The following is a 25833-nucleotide window of genomic DNA, read 5'->3' as shown; positions in this document are numbered from 1 at the left end:
CATGGATGGGTAGAATCAATATTGTCAAAATGTCCATACTGCCAAAAGCAATCTACAAATTCAATGCAACTCCCATCAAAATACCATCATCATACTTCACAGAATTAGAAAAAACAATCCTAAAATTTATATGGAACCAAAAAAGAGCCTGCATAGCCAAAGCAAGACTATACAAAAAGAACGAATTTGGGTCATCACATTACCTGGTTTCAAACTATACTATAAGGCCATAGTCACCAAAACAGCATGGTACTGGTATAAAAATAAGCATATAGGCTACCAATGAAACAGAATAGAGAACCCAGAAATAAAGTCAAATACTTTCAGCCAGCTGATCTTTGACAAAGCAAACAAAAATGTAAAGTGGGGAAAGGACACTCTTTTCAACAAATGGTGCTAGGATACTTGGCTAGCCACATGTAGGAGAATGAAACTGGATCCTCATCTCTCACCTTATACAAAAATCAACTCAACATGGATTAAGGACTTAAAGCTAAGACCTGAAACTATAAAAATTCTAGAAGATAACATTTGAAAAGCCCTTCTGGACATTGGCTTAAGCAAGGATTTCATGACCAAGAACCCAAAAGCAAATGCAATAAAAACAAAGATATATTGCTGACACTTAATTAAACTCAAGAGCTTTTGCACGACAAAAGGAACAGTCAGAAAAGCAAACAGACAACACAAAGAGTGGAGAAAATCTTCACAATGTATATATCTGACAAAACATTAATATCCAGAATCTATAACAAACTCAAATCAGCAAGGAAAAAACAATCAATCCCATCAAAAAGTGGGCTAAGGATATGAGTAGACAATTCCCAAAAGAAGATATATAAACAGCCAATAAACCTATGAAAAGAAATGCTCAATATCACTAATGATCAGGGAACTGCAAATCAAAACCACAAAGTAATACCACCTTACTCCTGCAAGAATGGCCATAATAAAAAAAAAACAGTAGGTGTTGGCATGGATGCAGTGAACAGGGAACACTTGTACCCTGTTGGTAGGAATGTAAACTAGTGCAACCACTATGGAAAACAGAGTGAAGATTGCTTAAAGAACTAAAAGTAGAACTAACATTTGATCCAACAATCCCACTACTGGGTATCTACTCAGAGGAAAAAACATCATTTTATGAAAAAGATACTTGCACTCGCATGTTTATAGCATCACAATTCGCAACTGCAAAAACGTGGAACCACCCAAATGCCCATCAATCAACAAATAGATAAAGAAACTGGCATATACATATGATGGAATACTACTCAGCCATAGAAAGGAATGAATTAATTGCATTCACAGCAATGCAGATGAGATTGGAGACTATTATTCTAAGTGAAGTAACACAGGAATGGAAAACCAATCATCATGTGTTCTTACTCATAAGTGGGAACTAAGCTATGAGGATGCAAAATCATAAGAATGAAACAATGGGCTTTGGGGACTCAGGGGGAAATGGTGGGAAGTGGGTGAGGGATAAAAGACTGCAAATAGGGTGCAGTGTAGACTGCTCAAGTGATGGGTGCACCAAAATCTCACAAATCGACAGTAAAGAACTTACTCTTATAACCAAACACCACCTGTTCCCCTATAACGTATGGAAATTTTTTTAAAAAATTTTTTCTTTTTGAGACAAAGTCTCACTGTGTCACCCAGGCTGGAATGCAGTGGCGTGCTCTCGGCCCACTGCAACCTCCGCCTCCCAGGTTCAAGCAATTGTCATGCCTCAGCCTCCCAAGTAGGTGAGATTACAGGTGGCCACCACCACACCTGGCTAATTTTTGTATTTAAAAAAAAAATTACTTTTTTATTTTTTTATTTTTTTTGAGAAATAGTCTCACTCTGTCACCCAAACTGGACTACAGTGGCACAATCTTGGCTCACTGCAGCCTCTGCCTCCCGGGTTCCAGCTATTCTCCTGCCTCAGCCTCCTGAGTAGGTGAGATTACAAGCACACGCCACCACGCCTGGCTAATTTTTGTATTTTTAGTAGAGACAGGGTTTCACCATGTTGGCCAGGCTGGTCTTGAACTCCTGACCTCAGGTGATCCACCCTCCTTGGCCTCCCCCAAAAAAAATCTTTTTTAAAGAACGCTATTAATGTTATGGTATGGATACTATAATATAAATGTGAGAAATACAGTGCAATCTCCACTGGTCATCTTTCAAAAACTCCTCACAAAATCTCACCCCAAGAACTCCAGAAGGAAGAGTTCACCCCAAAGGGGGCCTTACCAACTTGCAAAGGGGTTGGTCATATTTCAGATCAGTGACAAAGCATTCACTGTTATTAAAAATAACTTTATGCATCTTCTGGTCACCAACCATCTCCTCTGCAGAACTGATGATCTCACCCACAGGCTGAGGTCTGTACTTGGGGTCCAAACGGTTGTGGACCCGACAGAGGCAGCCCTATGCCGCACGCTCCAGGGGCTCCTTTGTCACCACGGCCTTGCCAGTCAGAAACATGAAGGTATTGGAGGAACCAATCTTGAAATACTTACCTGGGAATCACAGTGGACAAAAGGCAGGTAAGGTAAGGACACAGAGGCAGGAGAAGAAAACAGAAGGTTGAAAAGTACCAATTACTGAGCTTTTGGTGTTACCCTTTCACCAAGAAATTTGGCAGAATCATAGACTTTGCTTTTTGTGTTTACCAAGGTGTGTCATGAATATTTTACATGTCATAAATGTGATTGTCAATGGCTATACCATATGACAATGTCATCATGTTGCATTATAAGTGTGTACATAATTTATCTAACCAATCCACTACTATTAGGCATTTAGGTTGTTCAAAATATTTAGCCATTATACACAATGATGTTAGAAATACACCTGAATATACTTGTTGATTTTAATATACTTGTGAAATTCAGAAGGGAATCAATTTTTATTACTATCTATGGTGCTTGGATGCACTACAAGGCTGTTTTTTATCCTACCCTTCAAGGAAAATATTATCATCTTCATTTTCTTTCTTTTTTTTTTTTTGAGACAGAGTCTCCCTCTGTCGCCCAGGCTGGAGTGCAGTGGCCGGATCTCAGCTCACTGCAAGCTCCGCCTCCCGGGTTCACGCCCTTCTCCTGCCTCGGCCTCCCAAATAGCTGGGAGTACAGGCGCCCGCCACCTCGCCCGGCTAGTTTTTTTTTGTATTTTTTAATAGAAACGGGGTTTCACCGTGTTAGCCAGGATGGTCTCGATCTCCTGACCTCGTGATCCGCCCGTCTCGGCCTCCCAAAGTGCTGGGATTACAGGCTTGAGCCACCGCGCCCAGCCTCATCTTCATTTTCAAGAACCAATATTGGGCCCAGAGGGACAATATCTGACGTTCCTATGCTGTGAAAAGTCCTAGAACCAAGATGTGAAACTGCTTCTCTCAAGCCTCGAAGGGCAGGCTCCTTCCACTGCACTGAGCTGACCCAGAGGGAACCCTTCGTTAAGTGTCTTCTGTCCTATGACCTGGCAAGGTTCTAGGCACATACACAGATGCACAGAAGAGCTATCCACCAAGGAAATTCCTTGTGGACGAAGGACAGACAGAACTCAGTCATCCCTCTGAGGCTCACATGAGACAAATGCATAGTTGATTTCTTCCTCTGCCCTAGTGTTTATGTAAAAATACAGTGGTATATAAAAAAAAAAAAGAGAGAAAAAAATACGGTGGTATGAAATTATACCAAAGTGGTTTGCTAGGGACTCTCAGGCCTTCAGCCACAAACTGAAGGCTACACTGTCGGCTTCCCTACTTTTGAGACTTTGGGACTTGGACTGAGGCACTACCGCCTTCCTTGCTCCTTGGTTTGCAGATGGACTATCGTGGGCTCCACCTTGTGACTGTGTGGTCAATTCTCCTTAATACACTCCCTTTCCTGTACACATATATCCTATTATTTCTGTCCCTCTGGAGAACCCTAACTAATACAGAGACCCTTTGCTGCTAATTCACCTCAGATTACTAGGGCACCCCTTAATAGAAAGTCAACTATTAAACACTATGGTAAATACTTGGAACAAATTTTTTTTTTTTTTTTTTTTTTTGAGACAGAGTTTCGCTCTTGTTGCCCAGGCTAGAGAGCAGGGGCATGATCTTGGCTCACCATAATCTCCACCTCCTGGGTTCAAGCGATTCTCCTGCCTCAGCCTTCCTGAGTAGCTGGGATTACAGGCGTGCACCACCACACCCAGATAATTTTGTATTTTTAGTAGAGACAGGGTTTCTCCATGTTAGTCAGGCTGGTCTCGGACTCCCGACCTCAGATGATCCGCCTCCGTCGGCCTCTCAAAGTGCTGGCATTGCAGGTGTGAGCCACTGCGCCCAACCAGGACAAATTCTTAACGTTTGCATAATCTTGCTTCCGACAGGAGCATTGTGAACTTGGCAGAACCATGCCACTCCTTCCAGCCCAGTGATCATATGTTGGTAAAGAATGGAGGGAAACAGGCTCAACTCAGCAACCACAGGAGAAATGGAAAAGGGCCTAAGGTGTGCTCCTGATCACCAATTCGGCACTGAAACTGGTGGGTATCACACCATGGAGCCACCACACACAGGTGAAGGCGTCCCTACCAGATGAAACATCCATGACAAAGGCCACCAAGGCCACGAGATGGGAGACAGAACCCCTAGAAGGCCTGATTTCCACTCAAAAGATGACAAGCTATTCTTTTATAATACGTTTCTAAACTTTTTCTTTCATGGACACAAGATTATGCAGATATCTTACAGCAAGACTCTTGCTGGATCTGTGGTCTATGACTCCTCTCTAGCCCTATGTGACTGCTTTGGTGAGCCTCCCCTAAACAAGGAAAATGTGGGTTTCTTTATAGAAGATCTTAAACAATGGACAGGATTGCCAATGATCAGAATAACTAAAAAAAAAAAAAATTCAGTATGGCCTATTAAAAAAACTTTATATGATGCAATGTCAGGTTCCTCCTTGAGCTGCAGTTAAAACTGAATATTGTATGTATATTCCCAATAACTCGGGAAACATTTCTTTAGCTTTGAAGGATATGCACCGACAGACTGAGGCCATATCTAACCCTGCACTGTCCCTCCAACGAAGTGATAGCCTCTTGGTTTGGTGGAGGACCTTCCTGATGGCAGAAATTCTTGTTGTCCTAACCACCCTCCTGGGCATAGGCATAACACTATGTTATGGCCTATGTTGTTGTCATATGTTGTTCCAAAACATTCCTCAATCTCATAAGATTATGTTGCAACAGGCACTGCCTTTGAGTCCCCTAAGTCGGGTACTTTACCAACGCCAAATAGATATCTTACACTCCAGTGTGCCCGACGAAGACCCTCTCCAGCAGGAAGTAACCAGAAAGAATACATCGTCCACTTTGTCTTAGGTCACCATGTCATAGTTTGTACTCTTGTACTAATCTCTTAACAAATCAGTGCTTGGAAAAGTAACTAACATGATAGAAATCATGTACAAATTGACAGTGGGGACTGTGGCAGGCCGGGTCTCCATTAGTAACCAGCACACTCAGCCTTCACCAACACCTTGCTATAACTCTGATGAGTGTATAAGTTAAATATTAAGGAACCAGAGAAGCTAGTGCCTTAATACAAAAGCTAGAAAGCAAAACAAGTTTATCAAGATCCCACCTGGGCTTTCTCAGATCTTAGAGTTTACTTAAAATAATGAAAGTCCTCAGGCAGGGATCAGAAGCTGGTTGACACGTGAGAGGTTTTCTCGCTCTAGGGAGATTGTTCAAGCGGTCGTTATGTCAACATACACAGATGTTTCTCTTTCTTCATATGATGAAGATCAGGGATCCAAACTTATTCGAAAAGCTAAAGAGGCACTATTCGTACCCGTTGGAATAGCAGGTTCTGCAGCACTTGTTACATATGGATTATACACACATTGAAGAGCAGGGGAAATACTCAAATGTCCCTTCATCTGATCCACATGTGTGTGGTTGCCCAAGGCTTTGTTGTAGGAGCAACGACTGTTGGTAAGGGCTGTTCCGTGTATTGGGAATTCTGGGCAAAACCTAAGCCTTAGAAGAAGAGATGCTGTCTTGGTCTTGTTGGACGAGCTTGCTTTAGTTAGACGTCTCATTATTGAAGTTATATGTTATTCTGGAAAATAAACTATTTGAGTGGGTTTAGATGGTAACACAGCATTTTGAATATTGGCTTCCTTTCTTGCAGGCTTGATTTGCCTGGTGACCAAATTACTAGTGACTAGTTTACTAACTAGGTCATTCAAGGAAATCAAGTTAGCATAAAAGAAACATGTCACCTAAATGCACTAGATGGTGTTGAAATGTCCACCTTCTTAAACTGTGAAGATGAACTTAGTTCTAAAGAAGATAACGGGCCAACCCTGAAGTACTCCCAGTTTGCTGCAAGATCTCACATGTTTTGGATGTTATATAGCAGTTCTATTTGCCCCAGTTAATTTAACTTTTTTTCTGCCTGTCTTGTGGACTGGCTGGCTCTTTTAGAACTCTGTCCAAAAAGTGCATGACATATAAATTCTAAAGCTTCCCACAACTGATGTATCTATGTGTGTGTTTAAACCAAATCTAGAAAGCTTACAATAGAGCTGCATAGTAGTGGTATTTATTAAAGAATCACAATTGTAAACATGAGAATAACTTGTGGATTCTAATTCTTTTGTAATTGTGAATTATATTTTTGCTGCTGTTAGAATAAATTTTAAATGTCATCTTGAAATAGAAATATGTATTTTAAGCACTCATGCAAAGGTAAATGAACACTTTTTTTTTTTTTTTTAGACAGAGTTTCGCTCTGTCACCAGGCTGGAGTGCAGTGGCGCAATCTCAGCTCACTGCAACCTCCGCCTCCTGGGTTCAAGCGATTCCCCTGCCTCTGCCTCCGCCTCCCAAGTAGCTGGGACTACAGATGCGTGCCACTACACCTGGCTAATTCTTTTTTTTTTTTTTTTTTTTTTTTGCATTTTCAGTAGAGATGGGGTATTACCATGTTAACCAGGATGGTCTCAATCTTCTGACCTCGTGATCTGCCCACTTCAGCCTCCCAAAGTTCTGGGATTACAGGCGTGAGCCACCGTGCCTGGCCAATGAACACTTTGTAATTGTGTGCATTGCTTATTTTTTCCATAAGAATTGTAAACACTAAACTAAACAAATTACCTATAATGGAATCAATTAATAACTTATGAGCAAGCTGGTTTGGCCACACAGTATACCCAAACTTTTATATACTACTGAATGCTGTTACACTTGTGAAATTCTCTTGTCTAATCTGAACTTACATCCCATGGTGATACTATGGTATATATATATTGTTATTAAAGTAAGTGACCCATGTCAAAAAAAAAAGTAAAAAAAAAAAAAATGGAGACGTTCTTGCATACCTTGTACTAGGACCCATTTTAGATTAAGTAATTTTTCCAAGACTCTAAAGTAACTGTCTAGACCCCGGATTGTAGTTAAAGATGAGATAGAGTGAAACACTGGCTTTTGGCTCATAGGTACACTGAATGTATATAAGCACTTGGAAAAAACTTGTAACTTGGAGTTGGTCTGGTGGGTTACTCTGACCTTCTCCCTGTAACTGGTTGCAGAGATAAATTCCCTTCTTTCCCAGCCTGTCTGCATCTCATTACTGGACCACGAGAACAAACAGCCAGACCTCGTTCTGTTTGGGAACAATCTTACATATACTGATTGATGTCTCACGTCTCCCTAAAATGTATAAGAGCCAGCTGTGGGCACGTGTTGTCAGGACCTCCTGAGGCTGTGTCACCGGTGCATCCTTAACCTTGGCAAAATAAACTTTCTAAATTGACTGAGACCTATCTCAGGTATTTTGGGTTAACATTTCTAAAGACAAGCTCTGCAGCTGTGCGCCCAAAGCCAGGAATCCAGGCTGAAGCCATTACAGAGGGAGCTACCCGCCTGCTGTAGAGTCAGTAATGCAAAGTTCCGGGGGATTTACTGAAGCCATCTGGAAGCCAAGGCGGAGCCTGGTGGTCTGCTGCTTGTGGATCAGCTTTCCCACAGACGTGGATAATTTTACTTTCAAAAACAGAAGGAAATGCTGACACTGCTCAGAATGACCACTGTTCAAAAAAGGAAACATTTCTCTAAGCAGAAAGTGTAATGATTTCCTATAAAAGGACAGAATAATAATTACTCTCCTCAATAGCTGGAATCATTAGCGCAGAAAGCCACTTTGGAAACACCCAGGGTAGGAAGGCAGCCCTGAATTTCTGTCCCTGCTTGAAAAGGCAAGGTCTCTCCCAGTGAGAATCCTGGGCAACTCTTTCTGTCCCAAGAAGAGGAAGCATTAGAGGCAGGGAGGTGTCAACCTTCAATACAGCCCTATATTATCTGGGCCAGGCTCGGTGGCTCACTCCAGTAATCCCAACACTTTGGGAGGCCAAGGTGGGCAGATCACGAGGTCAAGAGATCAAGACCATCCTGGCCAACGTGGTGAAACCCCATCTCTACTAAACATACAAAAATTAGCTGAGCATGGTGGCGCACGCCTGTAGTCCCAGCTACTTGTGAGGCTGAGGCAGGAGAATAGCTTGAACCCAGGAGGCAGAGACTGCAGCGAGCCGAGATCACACTACTGTACTCCAGCCTGGCGACAGAGCAAGACACCATGTCAAAAAAAAAAAAAAAAAAAAAAAAAAAATCTAATAACAACTTCCAGAAAATACTGGGATTACAGGTGTAAGCACCATGCCAGCCTTACTACTTTTTTATGCTTTTTCTGTACCAGTTTCTTTCTCCTCTCCTTCTGGAGATCCAGTCACACATACATTGGACCACTTGACATTGTCTCACAAATCACTGAGACTGTGCTCTCCTTTTTCTTCATTTAATCTGTCTATGCTTCAGTTTTTAGATTTGTATTGTCTTCTCTTTAAGATCACTTAACTTTTCCTCTGGAGTGTTTAATCTACTTTTAATATTATCCAGTAAACTTTTCATTTAAGATTTATATTTTTAAGTTTTAAATTTTCCACTTGCTTCTCTTTTTTGGTTTCTATTTTTCAAATGAAATACACTATTTGTTCCCTAATCATGGTCCCTAATCATGGTCAAGAAACTCAGAAGGGGGAAAAAGCATATGGAAACCAAAACAAGCAAAGAAAGAAAATGTAATAAAGATAAAAGAACTAATAAATAAAGTAGAAAAAGAAAAAAATCAATCAATCTAAGGCTGGTTCTTTGAGAAGATCAATAAAATTGATAAACCTGTAGCCCAGGGGGTCAGCAGAGACCCAAGTAATAAATCTGTTAGGCCTCACCTGCCAGGACACCACACAATCTGCCACTGTGGCACAAAAGCAGCCACAGACAATACAAAAATAAATGAGAATAGCTGTATTAATGGGTCTTGTAAGACAGGCAGTGGGCCCAATTTGGACTGATTTGGATCCGTGTCCCACGCCAAATCTGTGTCCCATGTTTGGGTCCCAAATTGGGGCTTAGCCCACAAAAGAATTCAAGGGTGAGCATGTGGTGAGAGAAGGCAACTTTTTTGAACCAGTACTGCTCCTTGCAGAGCAGGACTTACCTATAGGCAGTGGGCTGAGTTGGCAGCATATGGGCTGTTGGCAGCTGTATTTATACCCACTTTTAATTACATGCTAATTAAGAGACAGGTTATTCAGAACTTTGTGGAAAAGGGTGGAGAGTTTCCAGAACCATCTAAGGTAACTTTCAGGCCATTACCATGGCTTGTTGCAATGGCATTTGTAAACTGTCATGGCACTGGTGGGAGTGTCTTATGCTAATGAGCAGTGAGGGCAAATAGAGGTCACTTCTATCACCATATGCTAGTTTTGGCTGGCTTCTTCACTGCATACTGTTCTGACCACATCCCGCTCCTATCAACAGGATCAACAGGGCTGCAAACAGAAAGCAAGCCTTGCCAGCCTCCTACCTCACTACTATAGTAAGTTAGTGGAGGAGGAACGTTTTCCTGTCTCAAATTCCAGCCAGAGTCTTTCCCAACATCTAAATACTGAATGCTGCCATGGCTTCAAATAAATTTGCAATGGAAAAAATATATTTCTTTCTTTCTTTTTTTTTTTTTTTTTGAGACGGAGTCTCGCTCTGTGCCCCAAGTTGGAGTGCAGCGGCGCAATTTCGGCTCACTGCAAGCTCCGCCTCCCAGGTTCACGCCATTCTCCTGCCTCAGCCTCCTGAGTAGCTGGACTACAGGCGCCCGCCACCGTGCCCGGCTAATTTTTTGTATTTTTAGTAGAGACGGGGTTTCACCGTGTTAGCCAGGATGGTCTCCATCTCCTGACCTTGTGATCCGCTCGCCTCGGCCTCCCAAAGTGCTGGGATTACAGGCGTGAGCCACCGCGTCTGGCCAAAAAAATATATTTCTAAATGGCTTTGTATTTTGCTGCAGGGAAGGAAAACAAAATCTCGGAACGCAAACTCACTAAGCCAAAGGGAAAATTCAAGCTAGGAACTGGGTCACCCAAACCTGCCTCCCATTTTGTTCCTAAATAGATAGCTACAAAAATTAAAAGCTATATCACTCCCTCACAATTTGCTCACAAGAGAATTCTTTGTGAGTCCCAAGATCTTTACCCTAAAACGGTTCTGCTGAATGACACTCCGATGATGTAAATTGACAGCTTGTCATCACAGGTATGGGACAAAGGACAGAACTATAAGTCATCCCTCTGTTCACCTGAGACAAAGGCATATTTGACTGCTTATATAAAAATGCAGATTCACTAAGCACGAAATGAATGCAAAATTAAATATTCCTCTACCCCCTCCTTTCACATGTAAAATGCAGATTCAGTGAATGCTGATCAAAGACTCAAAGGAATGCAACCACTTGCCTCTTTTATCTACCCTCCTTTTTTCTCCCTTTTCTCTTTCCCCTAATGCTCACACTTTTCCCTTTAAATAATGATGTCCCCAGATGCACTTTGGAAAAAGCACGAACCACAGATGTTTCCTATGGTTTTCTGTTCCTTTTTTCCTGGATGTGTCCTTAACCTTAGCTAAATAAATCTCTAAATTTTTTATTGAGCGCTGTTTCAAATATTTTCTTGGTTACAGCAGCTATTGCATCTAGATATACAATATAAATTAATGTAAAATACCATATTCTTGTAATATCATAAATGCTAGAGGGATCATCCCAATCGGGGAAAGCTACAAGAAGACAGTGTTGGTGGTGAGGCACAACTTCCTAGATTTTTGCTGTCAGTGGGCTGGTTGGAATTTAAATTCTTTGAGTATTAAAAACAAATCAGTCTTCATAACTGATTATTTCTGCTATTATTGTTACCCATTGGAGCCTCTAGGGAAAAAAGAGGCAGTTGAGAAAGAGAGGCAGTCTCCAGATAGAGATATGCTTCCAGAATTGTTCAAAGAAGGTTTTAGGTGGCTAATGAGCTCTGGTGGGATTACATGTCTGATCCTTAGGAGCAGATCATCCAACCTGATGTGGGTCAGTTTGGACTCCAAGTCTGACACAGCAGAACAGGCTTCAGAAAGCCTTGCTTGTCACTCGGAATACGGCCGTCACTCCTGCCGCATCTAAGCTTTGGTGCTGCTGAAGAAAGGCCACTGGCTGTTTTGGAATCCTGAATTCACAGACCCCAACTGCCTGGAACTGACTCTAAGCTAAAACCTGACACTATCTACCACAAGCTGTTTCAACCTCAGCACAAGCTGTGATGAACTGGAAGTGTAAGCAGACAGGAAGGGTTTCCAGGGATTATAGGAATTTAATCAACAGAGCAATCAGCCTTTTACAGCCTACCGTCCTGCAGCCTGTTTCTTCCTAAACCTTGCATGGAATGCAGTCATGTGGTTAGTTAAAACCAGCTCCTAACAGATCCCAGCAACTTACAGATGAACCTGAGTGAACTTTCCTCATTACCATGCTAAAGTCTCCACCCCGAGGAGCTACAGCTTCATTACCATAACAAGCAACCCATGTGTTGGCATGATGACTCACTGCATCTATGCAACTGCGACCCCCTCCTCTGTATGTGCCAATGAACCCTCTCCCCTCTCCATCACCCATAAAACCCTCTAAGGGAGGAGACCACCCCTCATATTGTCTTATGCCCAATGTCTGCCTCCAAAGAAAGAAGAAATAAAAACTAAAAGGCAGAAATGAAATCCACAGGCAGACAGCCTGGCACCGCACCCTGGGCCTGGTGGTTAAAGATCGACCGCTGACCTAATCGGTTATGTTATCTATAGATTACAGACATTGTATAGAAATGCACTGTGAAAATCCCTATCTTGTTTTGTTCCGGTCTAATTATCGGTGCTTGCAGCCCCCAGTCACATACCCCCTTCTCGCTCAATCAATCACAACCCTCTCACATGCACCCCCTTAGAGTTGTGAGCCCTTAAAAGGGACAGGAATTGCTCACTCGGGGAGCTCGGCTATTGAGACAGAAGTCTTGCCGATGCCCCCGGCCGAATAAACCCCTTCCTTCTTTATTTCAGTGTCTGAGGAGTTTTGTCTGTGACTCGTCCTGCGACACCTCCTGTCACTTTTCCTAGGGAAGACTACTTTGGAGAATCCTCCCAGTGTCCTCCTTACTTGTGCCAAGTAATAAAACTCCTATTGATCAACACCTGTGTTCTCATGAAAAGTTGTTTGTTACCAGATGAATGATCCCCAGTTTTTTTCGAGTAACAGAAGCAGGCATGTATAGTTTCTTCTGATAGCAACCAAATACATGTCATTTGTCCACATCAATCAGTCCTGCAATTCTCCAACACTGACTGCGTGTTCAACAATCCAACTCAATCCCCATGCTAACTATCCAGAATTAGGCTCAGCCTCCACAGGTACCGGCTCCAGGCTCAGCAACAAATGGAGTTCCTTGGCTACTCACATTTCTACGTGGCTGACAACAAACGGTGTAGACCCCCTGAAGCACCTTTAAATTTGATAATTCCCTAGAACAACTTCCAAAATTTAGAAAACTGCTTTACCTATGATTGTCAGTTTATTATAAAGGATACAACTCAGGAACGGCAACATGGAAGAAACTAATAAGAAACTAATATGGGGGGCAATGATTGTGCAGGGCTTCCATTGTTAAAGAAAAAATTATCTAATGATACAAGCTTGATATCCACTGCACTGGGATTTTGCAGCAGGAGAGAGAGAGATGAGGCTTAAACTTGAACACAGCACGGGCAAGTGGGAATTTATAGGCAAGGAGAAGCATACAGGTCAGTGGATGGAAAATTATGAAGAGGAAACCTCAGGGGCAAGAGGGATTCTGGTTAAACCACACTAACAGGATTTTTGCTGAAGACAGGCTAGGGTGATCAAACATCACCCGGAGAACAGTGAGGATGAACCCGGTCAGATATCGAGGGTGGGAAGTTCCTGCTAAACTGACTTGACAGGATCCTTTGCTAAAATTAGATTTTACAAGGAAGTACCGATGTGCCTAGGAAGAGGTTTGGGAACCTGACTAAAACGTGGTCGCTCAGAGAATCTTTGCCCCCATGACCTCTCCAGCCAGGCCAGTCTCCCACCACATCTGTGTTCACCTGCCCCAAAGCTCTCCCAACCCCATCATGTAGGGGTTTCTATGGAGGCTTCATGATGTAGACATTATTGATTAAATAATGGTGATCAGTCCCCATCCTGAAGTTATCCAGCTCCCCCTCCTTAACAAAGAGCCCCCTCTTTAGCATAAACTCAGGTTTATTTGACAGAGACTCCTTTTGAATAACAAGACATCCTATCACTCAGGAAATTCCAAGGGTCTTAGGACCTCTGTGTCTGGAACAGGAGTCAAAGATCAAAAATACATATTTTTATTATGCCACATAAGTCATAAATAAACTTTTATTATGCTACAAGGCATACATTTATTTAAAAATAAAATTTTTTATTATGCCACAAGGCAAAAGCCCAGACTCTGGGATTGTTGAATCCAGACTCTTGTTGGGCCCCTCCCCGCCTGAAAGAGTTTTGTGATCCTAAATATTTCAAAATAGAGTCACTTATGACAAGTGACTCAGCCTACAGTGAAACTGCTGAACCCTCAAAATGATAAACACAGGTATGATGGACTGAGGTAATAAGATAATATCTGTGTGGCCAGACACCCCCAAGACCTGACAAGAAACTGAAACCAAAAGGTGGCTGACAAATGACCATGGACACTCCTGCAGAGGTCCATAAAACAGCAAAGAAACTGACCATGGCAAGGCACCTGCAGAAGCTCTGCCCAAGAAAGCGCTGAGGCCTCCTCATGATATCCACAGTGGTCCCTGGAGGCTCTGCTCAAGAACAGCAACTTCGGCCGGGCGCAGTGGCTCACGTCTGTAATCCCAGCACTTTGGGAGGCCGAGGCGGGTGGATCACGAGGTCAGGAGTTCGAGACCATCCTGGCTAACATGGTGAAACCCCGTCTCTACTAAAATTACAAAAAAAAAATTTAGCCGGGCGTGGTGGCGTGCGCCTGTAGTCCCAGCTACTTGGGAAGCTGAGGCAGGAGAATGGTGTGAACCCGGGAGGCGGAGCGGAGCTTGCAGTGAGCCAAGATTGTGCCACTGCACTCCAGCCTGGGCGACAGAGGGAGACTCCGTCTCAAAAAAAAAAAAAAAAAAAAAAGAACAGCAACTTCGCTCAGCAGTGTTTGGAGGGAAATCCAGAGGCGTGCTAACCTAAACAACAGAAATGGGGTTTTTCTGTTCTGCTTTGCTTTGAGACAGGGTCGCACTCCAGTTGCCCAGGCTAGACTGCATTAGAGCAATCTCAGCTCACTGCAGCCCAACTTCCCGGGCTCAGGCGATCCTCTCATCTCAGCCTCCCAAGTAGCTGAGAGTACAGGCATGTGCCACCATGCCCGACTGATTTTTTTTTTCTATATTTTTAGTAGAGACGGGTCTTGCCATGTTGGCCAGGCTGGTCTTGAACTCCCAGGTTCAAGTGATCCACCTATCTAGTCCTCTGGTTGGGTGTGAAAATATGGCCCAGTTCTGGCCAGTGGAGAAGGGAACGGGTCATCTGGGGGACTACTCCCTGAAAAAAAAGACTAATGATGAGAATCACCTTTCCCTCCATCTTTTGGGCATACTCAGGTGAAAATGGGTCACTCAAGGCTGCTACAGGCATGGGAGTCCCTGCAGGGCAACAGTGCAGACCCAGGACCAGTGCAATGGAGACAGCCTGCAGAGTCCTTGGTGACCTTGGTGAGTCACTAGATCCAACCTGAGTCACCCTCTTCCTGCCTTTCTGTTACCGAGACAATGGGTGTCCAGGCTGTTGAAGCCCCTTTGAGTTTAGTTCTGCTTCTTGCACCCAAATGCATTTTAATGGGGCTATGAGCTCCTGGGCTCCACATGGTCTAAGGTAGCCCTCACCTCCAGGGCATCCCCATGGCATGAAGCACCCCCTCTGGCCTTTCCCCAAGACTTCTCCCAAGACTTCTGGTCCAATATTTTCTGGGTGTCGTTACAAGACAATGTCCTATAGGGTGCACTGGGGGTTGACATCTCCCTGCCTCCAAATGCCTCCCCTTCCTGGAGTAGGAATAGCTGCCCAGGATTCTTGTTAGAAGAGACCTTTATTTTGGCTCACACCTGTAATCTCAGCACTTTGGGAGACCGATGGGGGCCAGATCACAAGGTCAAGAGATTGAGACCATCCTGGCCAACATGGTGAAACCCCGTCCCTACTAAAAATGGAAAAATTAGCTGGGGATGGTGGCGGGTGCCTGGAATCCCAGCTATCCAGGAGGCTGAGGCAGGAGAATCACTTGAAACCAGGAGGCAGAGGTTGCAATGAGCCGAGATCGCACCATTGCACTCCAGCCTGGGCGACAAGAGCAAAACTCTGTCTCAAAAAAAAAAAAACAGGCCGGGCGCCGGTGGCTCACGCCTGTAATCCCTGCACTTTGGGAGGCCGAGGCGGGCGGATCACGAGGTCAGGAGATCGAGACCATCCTGGCTAACACGGTGAAACCCCGTCTCTACTAAAATACAAAAAAATTAGCCCGGCACGGTGGCGGGCGCCTGTAGTCCCAGCTACTCGGGAGGCTGAGGCAGGAGAATGGCACGAACCCGGGAGCGGAGCTTGCAGTGAGCCGAGATGGTGCCACTGCACTCCAGCCTGGGCGACAGAGTGAAGACTCCGCCTCAAAAAAAAAAAACAAAACAAAACAAAACAAAACAAAAACAAAAACAAAAAAAACGAAGAGACCTTTATTTCTCAAGGATGGGCAGAAATTCAGGGCTCCCCTTCGACTCTGGCTGCTCCCAAAGTGGCTTTAAAGCACCAATGGGCCGGGCGCGGTGGCTCAAGTCTGTAATCCCAGCACTTTGGGAGGCCGAGACGGGCGGATCACGAGGTCAGGAGATCGAGACCATCCTGGCTAACACAGTGAAACCCCGTCTCTACTAAAAAATACAAAAAACTAGCCGGGCGAGGTGGCGGGCGCCTGTAGTCCCAGCTACTCGGGAGGCTGAGGCAGGAGAATGGCGTAAATCCGGGAGGCGGAGCTTGCAGTGAGCTGAGATCCGGCCACTGCACTCCAGCCTGGGTCACAGAGCAAGACTCCGCCTCAAAAAAAAAACAAACAAACAAACAAAAAAGCACCAATGAGTCCATGACTTGTGTAAGAAATGATTAGTCCTTTCATCTAGAGAAATAGCTCCCTTTTCAACAGTTGTCTCTCTTAAACAGTATTTAGTATTTGAATGAGGTTGAAACAGTGTCAAAAGGAAAGTAAAAGTGAAATTCTGTCTTTCAGCATAAAAGCTGATCCACAAACAGCGGAGCACCAGACCTCACCTTGGCTTGGAGATGGCTTCGGTAAGTTTCTCGGGACTTTGCATTACTGACTCTACAGCAGTTAGGCAGCTCCGTCCAGGAAAGGCCTCAGTCCGGGCTCCTGGCCTTGGGCACACAGCTCCAGAGCTCGTCTTTAGAAGGCTGTCATGGAAAACTGTATTTGTCTTTTAAAAGTGCATCTGCCTGGCTGGACAGGGCGTCCTCTGGGCAGAATCCACCTCCTCTGTGTACCTGGCATAGTGCGGGGAGCCCAGGACTCCCACTTATTAGAGGGTTGTGGGGTGCCGGATGTCAAGTCTACCTCAGCCAGAGGAGAAGCCAAAGTGTGGGCAGGTGGGGGACTCTGGGTTGTGGGAAGCTAGCAAATCCCAACATCATCTGCTTCTGCCGCGACGGGGGCTTAGTCCCTTCTCAACCCCAAACGATGCTTTCTCTCTCCTCGTTCCTCTGTGGCATCATCTGGCCTTATAAGGTGCATTCTAATCTCAGCAGCGTTCTGAATACTGAAATTTCTCCTCCTATCAGCCCAGATGTACCGACTGGCAGAAGCTCTAGGGAGAGCAGGCTGAGCTCAGTGGTGTGCAACTGAAAAGGAACAGCAGGGCTCAGGCTATTACTAGAAACAAAACCATTCCAGGAAAGAGTCCTGCAAATTCTAGAAGGCAGCCCACCCAGCAGCACCACGTGATTCTGGGGAAGGCCTTTATTGCGCCACAACACAAACCGGCTTTTCAAAGAGAGCCATTTCCTTATTTAGGCCAAAGGTCATGTTTCACGGCCACCAGCTGAGACTGTGGTTTTAGACATTCAGCAGTACCATTAAAAGCCCCTCTCTCTCCCCACATGGAGACCATCTCTGGCTCCTGCGGTGCCCTGAGGCACAGAGGAGGAACTGGGCGGGAGTCCTGGCCCTGCTCCTTTCCCCTCCCTCTTCCTTATCTATTTCCTTTGTCCCATTCTATGCCAGGCCCTTCACTGGATCCTGGAGGTGCAGGGAGGGAGGGAGGGAGAGAGGGAGGAGCACACAGGATCCTGCCTGCCTGGAGCTCACAGCCCAGAGGGGCACAGGCAGGCACAGGGAGTTGCAGCTCGACCTGACCACTGCAGGGAGCAGCAGAGGCCCCCAGGGACCCAGAGCCTGGGAGTGGGGTGGCGGGTCAGCTGAGCCAGGCTGGGACCATCAGGGCAGCCTCTCAGGTGAGGGAGGGGAAGAGGAAGAGTGGCTGCAGGGAAGTGACAGAGGCAGGGAGACCCAGATGTGCAGAGTAGCAGAGGCTAGAGCCAGGGCTGTAGTGAAGGGCTGGAATGTCACTCAGTGGGCCTATGGGTGCAGAGCCCAGAGAGGGAGAGGAGGGTGAGGAAGGGCCAGTCAGGAAGGGCCTGGGAGCTGCCCACGGGGTGTGTCCTGGGCCCTGAGGTCAGAGGAAGGTCATGGCCAGATGTGCCCTTGGGAAGGCCGCCATGGGTTCTGAGGGGTTGGATACGGAGTGGCAGGGACGGGCGGCGGGGGCTGGTCAGGGGGCTGTGGGGGTCACAGAGGCAGACATGGGGCTGCCTGAACCAAGTCTGTGGATGGGATATTGACAAGGACACCAACCAGGAGAAGCTTCTGGAGTCCACACTGATTGGTTTTAGTGACTGGATATTGGCGTGAGGAAGAGGGCAAAGGAGAGCAGACCCCAGGTCTAGGATGTGACTTCCTGGGATGAGGGAGACGGAGGCTGTCACCCACTGAGGACAGGCATAGAGAGGGCAAAAATGGAAAAAACCTTCAATGATGAGGCTGCTATGCCCTGGGGCAGGACATGGAGAAGTGGGAAAGAGGTGAGGAAGGGGAAGAAGGTGGGCGAGACAGAAACCAGCATGAGGGGTGTGCAGGGAAGACCCAGCTTGGCCTCCTTCCAGCTGAGTGTTCTCAGGCAAGCCTCTCCACCTCTCTGATCCTCAGTTTCCCCACCTGTGTCATGGGATGATCATGCCTTCCCCTGGGGCTGTGGAGAGGGTGCAGTTATTGTAGGACAAGTTCCCACAGAGGCCTGTTCTGTGGGTGCAGAGCTCCCTCACTGCTGGGAGCTGGGGGGCCCGTAAGACCCCAGTCAGGCCCCAGCAGGATGTGTGAGCTCCTGTCTCCCAGGGCATCATCTCCAAGAGACAGGTGTCCTGAGGCTGGATGGGGTAGGGTCTGAGGAGGAGGTGGCTCTTGGGGCCATGGAGAGGCACAGGGAAGGAGGAGTGATGAGGAACTGAGGGTCAGTCTGCAGAGGGTGGAGAGCTCAAGACTCACCTTCCCAGCCTTGCTCCTGGCCTCAGTGAAGGTGCTGGTCCATGCGGGCTCTTGAGTCGGGCTGCTGAGGGGCGCATGTACAATGCACCCATGCACATACATCTGCATCCTCAGCATGCACACACACAGCACACACGCGCCACACACACGCCCAGACGGTCCTCTCTCCCACCCCACAAGATAATTCTCCAGACTTCCAGCCCCCGGTGCCCCCACTGAGGAGAGCCTCTAAAAGTGACAGCAGGGCTGGGGATCTCATGGGGGCTAGAAGCTGATGAACATCAGCAAGGCGTCTCCAGGATGAGCTGCAGCTCCCCAAGCCAGGGTCTCTGTTCTTGCCTAGAACGCCGTGTACTCCATCTCTGGCTTTTCTGTTGCAGCCACAGCAGGAGCCCAAACCGGGAGACCTGATTGAGATTTTCCGCCTTGGCTATGAGCACTGGGCCCTGTATATAGGAGATGGCTACGTGATCCATCTGGCTCCTCAAGGTAAGGACTGATGAATATATAATTTTCAAAATATTTGTTAAAAGGATGACGAGAGGGCCGGGTGCAGTGGCTCATGCCTGTAATCCCAGCACTTTGGGAGGTTGAAGTGGGTTGATCGCCTGAGGTCAGGAGTTCGAGACCAGCCTGACCAACATGGAGAAACCCCCATCTCTACTAAAAATACAAAATTAGCCAGGTGTGGTGGCACATGCCTCTAATCCCAGCTACTCAGAAGGCTGAGGCAGGAGAATCACTCGATCCTGGGAGGCGGAGGTTGCAGTGAGCTGAGATCGTGCCATTGCACTCTAGCCTAGGCAACAAGAGCAAAACTCCATCTCAAAAAATTAAAATAATAATAACAACAAGATAATGAGAGCCACTGAAAGACAGTTAAGAAAGGGAAACTTACTGGGCCCAGTGGCTCATGCCTGTAATCCCAGCACTTTGGGAGGCTGAGGCGGCTGGATCACAAGGTCAGGAGATCGAGACCATCCTGGCCTACACGGTGAAACCCCGTCTCTACTAAAAATACAAAAAATTAGCCGGGCACGGAGGCAGGTGCCTGTGGTCCCAGCTACTCGGGAGGCTGAGGCAGGAGAATGGCGTCGGCCCGGGAGGTGGAGCTTGCAGTGAGCCGAGATCGCACCACTGCACTCCAGCCTGGGCGACAGAGCGAGACTCCATCTCAAAAAAAAAAAAAAAAAGGGAAACTTGGGTTAGGAGACACATTCTTCTTCAAGGATGCCTGATGAGATTGTACACACATATGTCCCAGGGAGTAGACACAGTGCATTCCATAGGTTCTGGCAGAATAGAAGAGACAATTGCCTCCCGCAGCAAAGCTGGGCTGCTTCAGCATTGGGATCTCTCTAGCTCAAAGTCAGTTAACTTAGCATGCAGAATCTCATACGACTTGAACCAGCCAGGTTTCTTAGGTCTTAAAGAAGAAAGTTTCTCAAAAGGAACAGTGTTTCTCCGTGCTAGATCCTTTGCCTCATATGTTTTCACAGAACCAGGTGTCTTGATATTACGTACTTCATTGCTCCTTAATGGGCGCAATTCTCACCGGTTTATACATTTTTTAAAAATTCTCATACAAATGCACAGTAAGCAATACCAATGATTTATTTAACTCATTAATAACAGAAGCAGCAAGACGACATAGCCAGTTAAAAGCAGAATGAAGGAAACATATGTATGGATAGTCAATGAAAGGGGAAAAAACGAATGCAGAGGACAGGCACAGTGGCTCACTCCTATAATCCCAGCACTTTGGGAGGCCAAGGTGGGCGGATCACTTGAGGTCAGGAGTTCAAGACCAGCCTGGCCAACATGGTGAAATCCCATCTCTACTAAAAATACAAAAATTAGCTGGGGGTGGTGGCGGGCATCTGTAATCCCAGCTACTCAGGAGGCTGCGGCAGGAGAATTGCTTGAACCCAGGAGATGGAGGTTGCAGTGAGCCGAGATCCTGAGACAATGCCACTGCACTCCAGCCTAGGTGACAGAGCAAGACATTGTCTCAAAAAACAATAACAACAAAAATGCAGAAATGAGACAATGAGACTGCCAAATTAGGTAGGTGCAGGCAAGTTCATATTCTCTAAGGCAATGCCACTACATAACTCTTGATGTTCTCTTTTCACTAAGCATTTACACTGTCACTGGACAAAAACCATTCCCATCACTATCAGAGCAAGACATTTGCATCTTATCAGTTTTCTCCAACCCATCATCTCCCAGGCAGGGTTGTAAAAATGTCTGAATTGAGGAAAATAGTGAATCAAGCCCACTTAATCCAGATGACCTTCAGGGACCTTGTAAGACAAAGCATGGCAATGAAGACACATGATCCTTTTTGTGCCTAACCTGCAGGATGTAAAGAGGCTTTTTTTTTTTTTTTTTTTTTGAGGCACAGTCTTGCTCTGTCACCAGGATGGAGTGCAGTGGCACAATCTCAGCTCACTGCAACCTCCACCTCCCAGGTTCAAGCGATTCCCCTGCCTCAGCCTCCCGAATAGCTGGGACTACAGGCACACGCCACCACACCCAGTTAATTTTTTGTATTTTAGTAGAGATGGGTTTCACCACGTTGGCCAGGATAGTCTCGATCTCCTGACCTCGTGATCCGCCTGCCTCGGCCTCCCACAGTGCTGGGATTACAAGCATGAGCTAACACACTCAGCTGTAAACAGGCTTTTTTAAGACAATTTTTCTTTCTTTCTTTCTTTCTTTTTTTTTCCTCTGAGACAGGGTCTTACTCTGTCTCCCAGGCTGGTGTGCAGTGATGTGATTATGGCTCACTGCAGCCTTGACCTCCCCGAGCTCAGGCCAGGTGATCCTCCCACATCAGCCTTCTGAATAGCTGAGACGACAGGCATGCGCCACCATGCGCAGCTAATTTTTGTGTTTTTTGTAGGGAAAACACAACAGGTCTCACCATGTTGTCCAGGCTGGTGTCGAACTCCTGAGCTCAAGTGGTCCGCCTGTTTATGCCTCCCAAAGTGCTGGGATTACAGGCATGAGCCACTGTGCCCAGCCAACAGGATTTTCTTAAGTGGGTTCTAAGTGCAAACATCAGCCTTGAGATTAGAAACGGGGCAAGAGAGGTAACACACCTAATTATTGTGTGCATTAGGTACTATCCATTTTAATAAAAATAACACCTGGAGTCACTATATAATGCAACTGGGGTTCCATTGGTTGACAGCTCTTCTGTCTACCTCTCTATGTGCCTAGAACTGTGTCAGATTGTAGGACAGAAGACACTTTACAAAGGATTCCCTCAACATCAGCTCAGTGCAGTGGAAGGAACCTGCCCTTTGGGGCTTAAGAGAAGCAGTTTCACATCCTGATTCTAGGACTTTTCATAGCACGGAAAAGTCTCATGATATCTCTCTCAGCCCGATACTGGTTTTTAAATTGAGATGATAGTATTTTCCTTGAAAGTTAAAAAGGAAATTAAATTAGGAAGTATGTGTAACAGCACAGCATGGTAACTGAAACAGTGGGTACTAAACGAAGTGGATCTTTTTCCAAAACACGAGTGTACAAAGCTGAACAGGTAATAAATATGCTTTACCATCATTGCTTATAATGATGAAAATTTTTCCAATACCTAAATGACTGATAACAGGGGATTGGCCACAGAAGTGATGCACATGCATAGCATGGAATATGGTAGCAGCCACTGGCAATCATGACATTCACTGACTTGAACAAACATTCACACCTTATTTGATTAAAAAAGAGAGAGCAAAATCTATTAGCTGGGCGTGGTGGCCGGCGCCTGTAGTCCCACTACTCGGGAGGCTGAGGCAGGAGAATGGCGTGAACCCGGGAGGCGGAGCTTGCAGTGAGCTGAGACTGCGCCACTGCACTCCAGCCTGGGCGACAGCGAGACTCCGTCTCAAAAAAAAAAAAAAAGCCAAATCTGTGAATCCTCCAGTCACATTTGTGAAAGGATAAACAGCAGTAGTTCCCTAGTGGAGATTTCAAGCCCTTCTCTCCCTACTTCACCTTCCCCTGCCAGTGAGAATGCCTCTGATTGCAGATGGGTACCCCGCGGCTAGCTCCCCCAGTGCCTTCTCAGTCCCGGGCAGCATTGCAGTGGTGAAACAGGACCTCCTGAAAGATGTGCTGGAAGGCTGTAACTATCGGGTCAACAACCGCTTGGACCGTAGGTACAAACCACTGCCCGTGGGGGTGATCATCAGTTCTGCCAAGGAGTTGGTTGGTCAGAAGATGAAGTACAGTATTGTGAGCAGGAACTGTGAGCACTTTGTCACCAAGCTGAGATATGGCAGGTCCCACTGTCAACAGGTAAGGACCTCTCTGGATAATCCATCTCCCCTGGGGAGGTCTGCCTGGGGCTGGACTCACTGGGCTATGCAACCAGGCGATCACCGTGAATGATGCAAACGCAGCCTCTTGGAGACCCACTGACTGAGAGTCAGGACCTCTGAGCTCCAATGCCAGATCTGCTTTTAATCCACAGAGGGTCTTTGGACGGGTCCCTTCCCCTCCAGGCCCCTCCATGTGCAGAGTGGGTGGATGGAGGACCTCTGAGGATCCTTCCCCTCTAAACCCTATCCTGAAAATGACTCCTGAAGTTCTGGGGGTCATCAGGAGAATCTGGGCCAACCCAGGACCGTGACAGGTCCCGCAACCCCCCAAAGAGCACTTAGGCAAGGGACGCTCAGGGTCCATGGACCTGTGTAAGAGCTCAAGGACGTTTGTGTGTAAGATCTGCAGCCTCCATCCCTTGCCTCTTCATAGTCTTTCACATTTGTTGCCCCAAAACACACAACTAATAAGTGGCAGAACCAGGATTGAAACCCCAGCTGTCCTTTCTAGAGTCTCTGCCTGTGATGCCTACCGTGCAGCAGCTCAGGGCCCCTGGCCTGCGGGACTGAATGGATGCGCGTCCCTGATGAGATGGGGATGATGGCAGGAGGAGAGGCTTTGGGGAGGGAAATCGAGAGTTTGGCATGGCATGTGATGTCTGAGGTGCCCATTAGAGGCCCAGGTGGAGACAAGGCATGGAGTTGGAGTTTAGGCTGAAGTAGAGCTGGAGATGGAAGTTTCCAGGCTGCAGTTGGGAATAGTACACAGTGACCCCAGGGCACGCATATGGCCATGGCCTCCCTAAGTCTCCCCTCAGCTTCTACCACAGCCCTTCCTGTGCAACGGTGTAGCTCAAGGAGGACTCAGACTGCAAAACAGTCCCCAGTCTGGCCCCTGGAGCTCTGGCCCTAGGAAGTGAGGCACAAACCTTCTTCCTCGCCGCAAATCCGAACAAATGTCCTCACCTGGAAGCTCTCTCAAAAGGATCTCATGGGCACATTCTAAGGACAAGCCCAGATAAACCCAACACCAAGAAGTGGTCACAGCCCAGAAAATGGAGTCCCTGGGGATACAGCCAACGGCTTCTCTGGGAGAGGATTCTGAGCCAGTCAGCTGGGAGAGAAGAGAGGAGATGCCAGGCCGTAGGGGAGGCAGGAGAGAGGGGAGAGGGGGAGGAGTTCCAGGCCCTTGGGAGGGAGAAAGTGCCAGCCTGGCTTGCTGCGAACGCTCAACAAAAGCTGCTTGCTTTGCAGGTGGGAAATGCCGCGGCTGAAGTCGGTGCGGTCGCGATGATTGCAGCGGCTGTTGCTGGATGCTCTTTGGCAATTGTGAAATACCAAAAGTGACAGCCTGAAGCAGCCACAAAATCCTGTATTAGAAGCAGATGTGGGGGTCCCAGTGGAGATGTGGGGGTCCCAGGCCTCCCCCACACCTCCAGCAGCCTGACCCTCGTGCTCTGTCTCAGGCTGTCTCTAGATCCTTTCCTCTGTTTCCTTCTCTCGCTGGTGAAAGTATGATCTAATTGAAACAAGATTGAAGGATCAATAAACAGCCATCTGCCCCTTCAGAAAGGAATTCTACCATGTTTTTATAGACTTCTGAATCACAAAGGAGGAAAGTAACATTGAGTGAACACCCACTGGATAGTTGCAGCGATTTCCAGCTGGGTGACTTTGCAGAAAGCTGTTGATTCTCTGAAACTCAGTTCTTCCATGTCAGGTGATGTCAGGAGGATCACCTAAGATAATGCATACATAACACCCAGCCCCATGTCTGGTACGTAACAGATGTTCAGTGAATTGTCTTCATCATTCTACACAGACATAACATTGACGTAATTGCATGTCATTAATTTTACTCTCAGGGAGATAAAAAAAAAAAACTTAATTACCTCCCGGTATAGTCTCATGTGGTGCTTAAATCCACTCACAACACCTACGCATCTACCAGCATCTTCCCAGTTCCCTTCCTCAACTGGCCCTCTTTTTAGAAAGTTTTTTGTTTATTTTTTTTAGATCAAAGGTCTGAGTTCTCATCCACCTGTGACTACTAGATGGAGTAATATTCTTTCCAGGCCCAAATTGCCATGGCTCAAGCTGGTCCTGGGTGGAATGCTGAGAATGAGCTACCTCTAAATCTCCCTCCACTACTTCCAGCATGCCCTGGATGTGGCTCCGGAAGTGCCCAGCTCGCCATGTTTCTGTGCTTCCTCACTCCAGCCTCTACCACCAGTGACCCTACTCAGTGGCCGCTTCCATGGTGGTCACTGCAGCCACCACCACTCTGCCTTCAGGACTGAGGACATCACCCTCCCCTGGGTTGTACTTTTTCATGCATGAGCGAGCTGGTTGGTCCCTTAATTCACCAACACAGTGGAGACCAGGCTGTAATGATTAATGAGACTCCCCTGGAAGCTCAG

The 25833-nt window shown here is 46.5% G+C and overlaps 1 protein-coding gene and 1 pseudogene across 3 annotated transcripts; both read left to right on the top strand.

The window, feature by feature from the left end:
* Positions 1–4964: 4964 nt before the first annotated feature.
* LOC119624248 (HIG1 domain family member 1A, mitochondrial pseudogene) lies at positions 4965–6336 on the top strand (annotated as a pseudogene).
* A 9910-nt stretch (positions 6337–16246) lies between these two features.
* On the top strand, positions 16247–24985 carry PLAAT4 (phospholipase A and acyltransferase 4). Of its 3 annotated transcripts, XM_073015311.1 has the most exons (5): positions 16247–16619; positions 16755–16816; positions 19460–19568; positions 23101–23390; positions 24668–24985. In XM_073015311.1, the coding sequence occupies exons 2-5, from the start codon at positions 16808–16810 to the stop codon at positions 24758–24760; spliced, it is 501 nt and encodes a 166-aa protein (XP_072871412.1). In that variant the 5' UTR covers positions 16247–16619; positions 16755–16807; the 3' UTR covers positions 24761–24985. The 3 variants fall into 3 exon arrangements, with proteins under 3 accessions (XP_072871412.1, XP_037855104.1, XP_007993030.1); XM_037999176.2 differs by lacking the exon at positions 16247–16619 and having other exon boundaries at positions 16627–16816; XM_007994839.3 differs by lacking the exon at positions 16247–16619 and having other exon boundaries at positions 16635–16816; positions 23122–23390.
* Positions 24986–25833: the final 848 nt, after the last annotated feature.

Source organism: Chlorocebus sabaeus, chromosome 1 (assembly GCF_047675955.1).
Source record: "Chlorocebus sabaeus isolate Y175 chromosome 1, mChlSab1.0.hap1, whole genome shotgun sequence".
Lineage (NCBI taxonomy): Eukaryota > Metazoa > Chordata > Mammalia > Primates > Cercopithecidae > Chlorocebus > Chlorocebus sabaeus.
This window is presented reverse-complemented; position numbering and strand designations above follow the sequence as displayed.

Bases quoted from the DNA above. Each gene is read 5' to 3' on its own strand.
- PLAAT4 (XM_073015311.1), top strand. The intron at 19,569-23,100 runs GTAAGGACTGAT...TTCCCCTGCCAG, and splicing joins GATCCATCTGGCTCCTCAAG to TGAGAATGCCTCTGATTGCA. The intron at 23,391-24,667 runs GTAAGGACCTCT...CTTGCTTTGCAG, and splicing joins GCAGGTCCCACTGTCAACAG to GTGGGAAATGCCGCGGCTGA.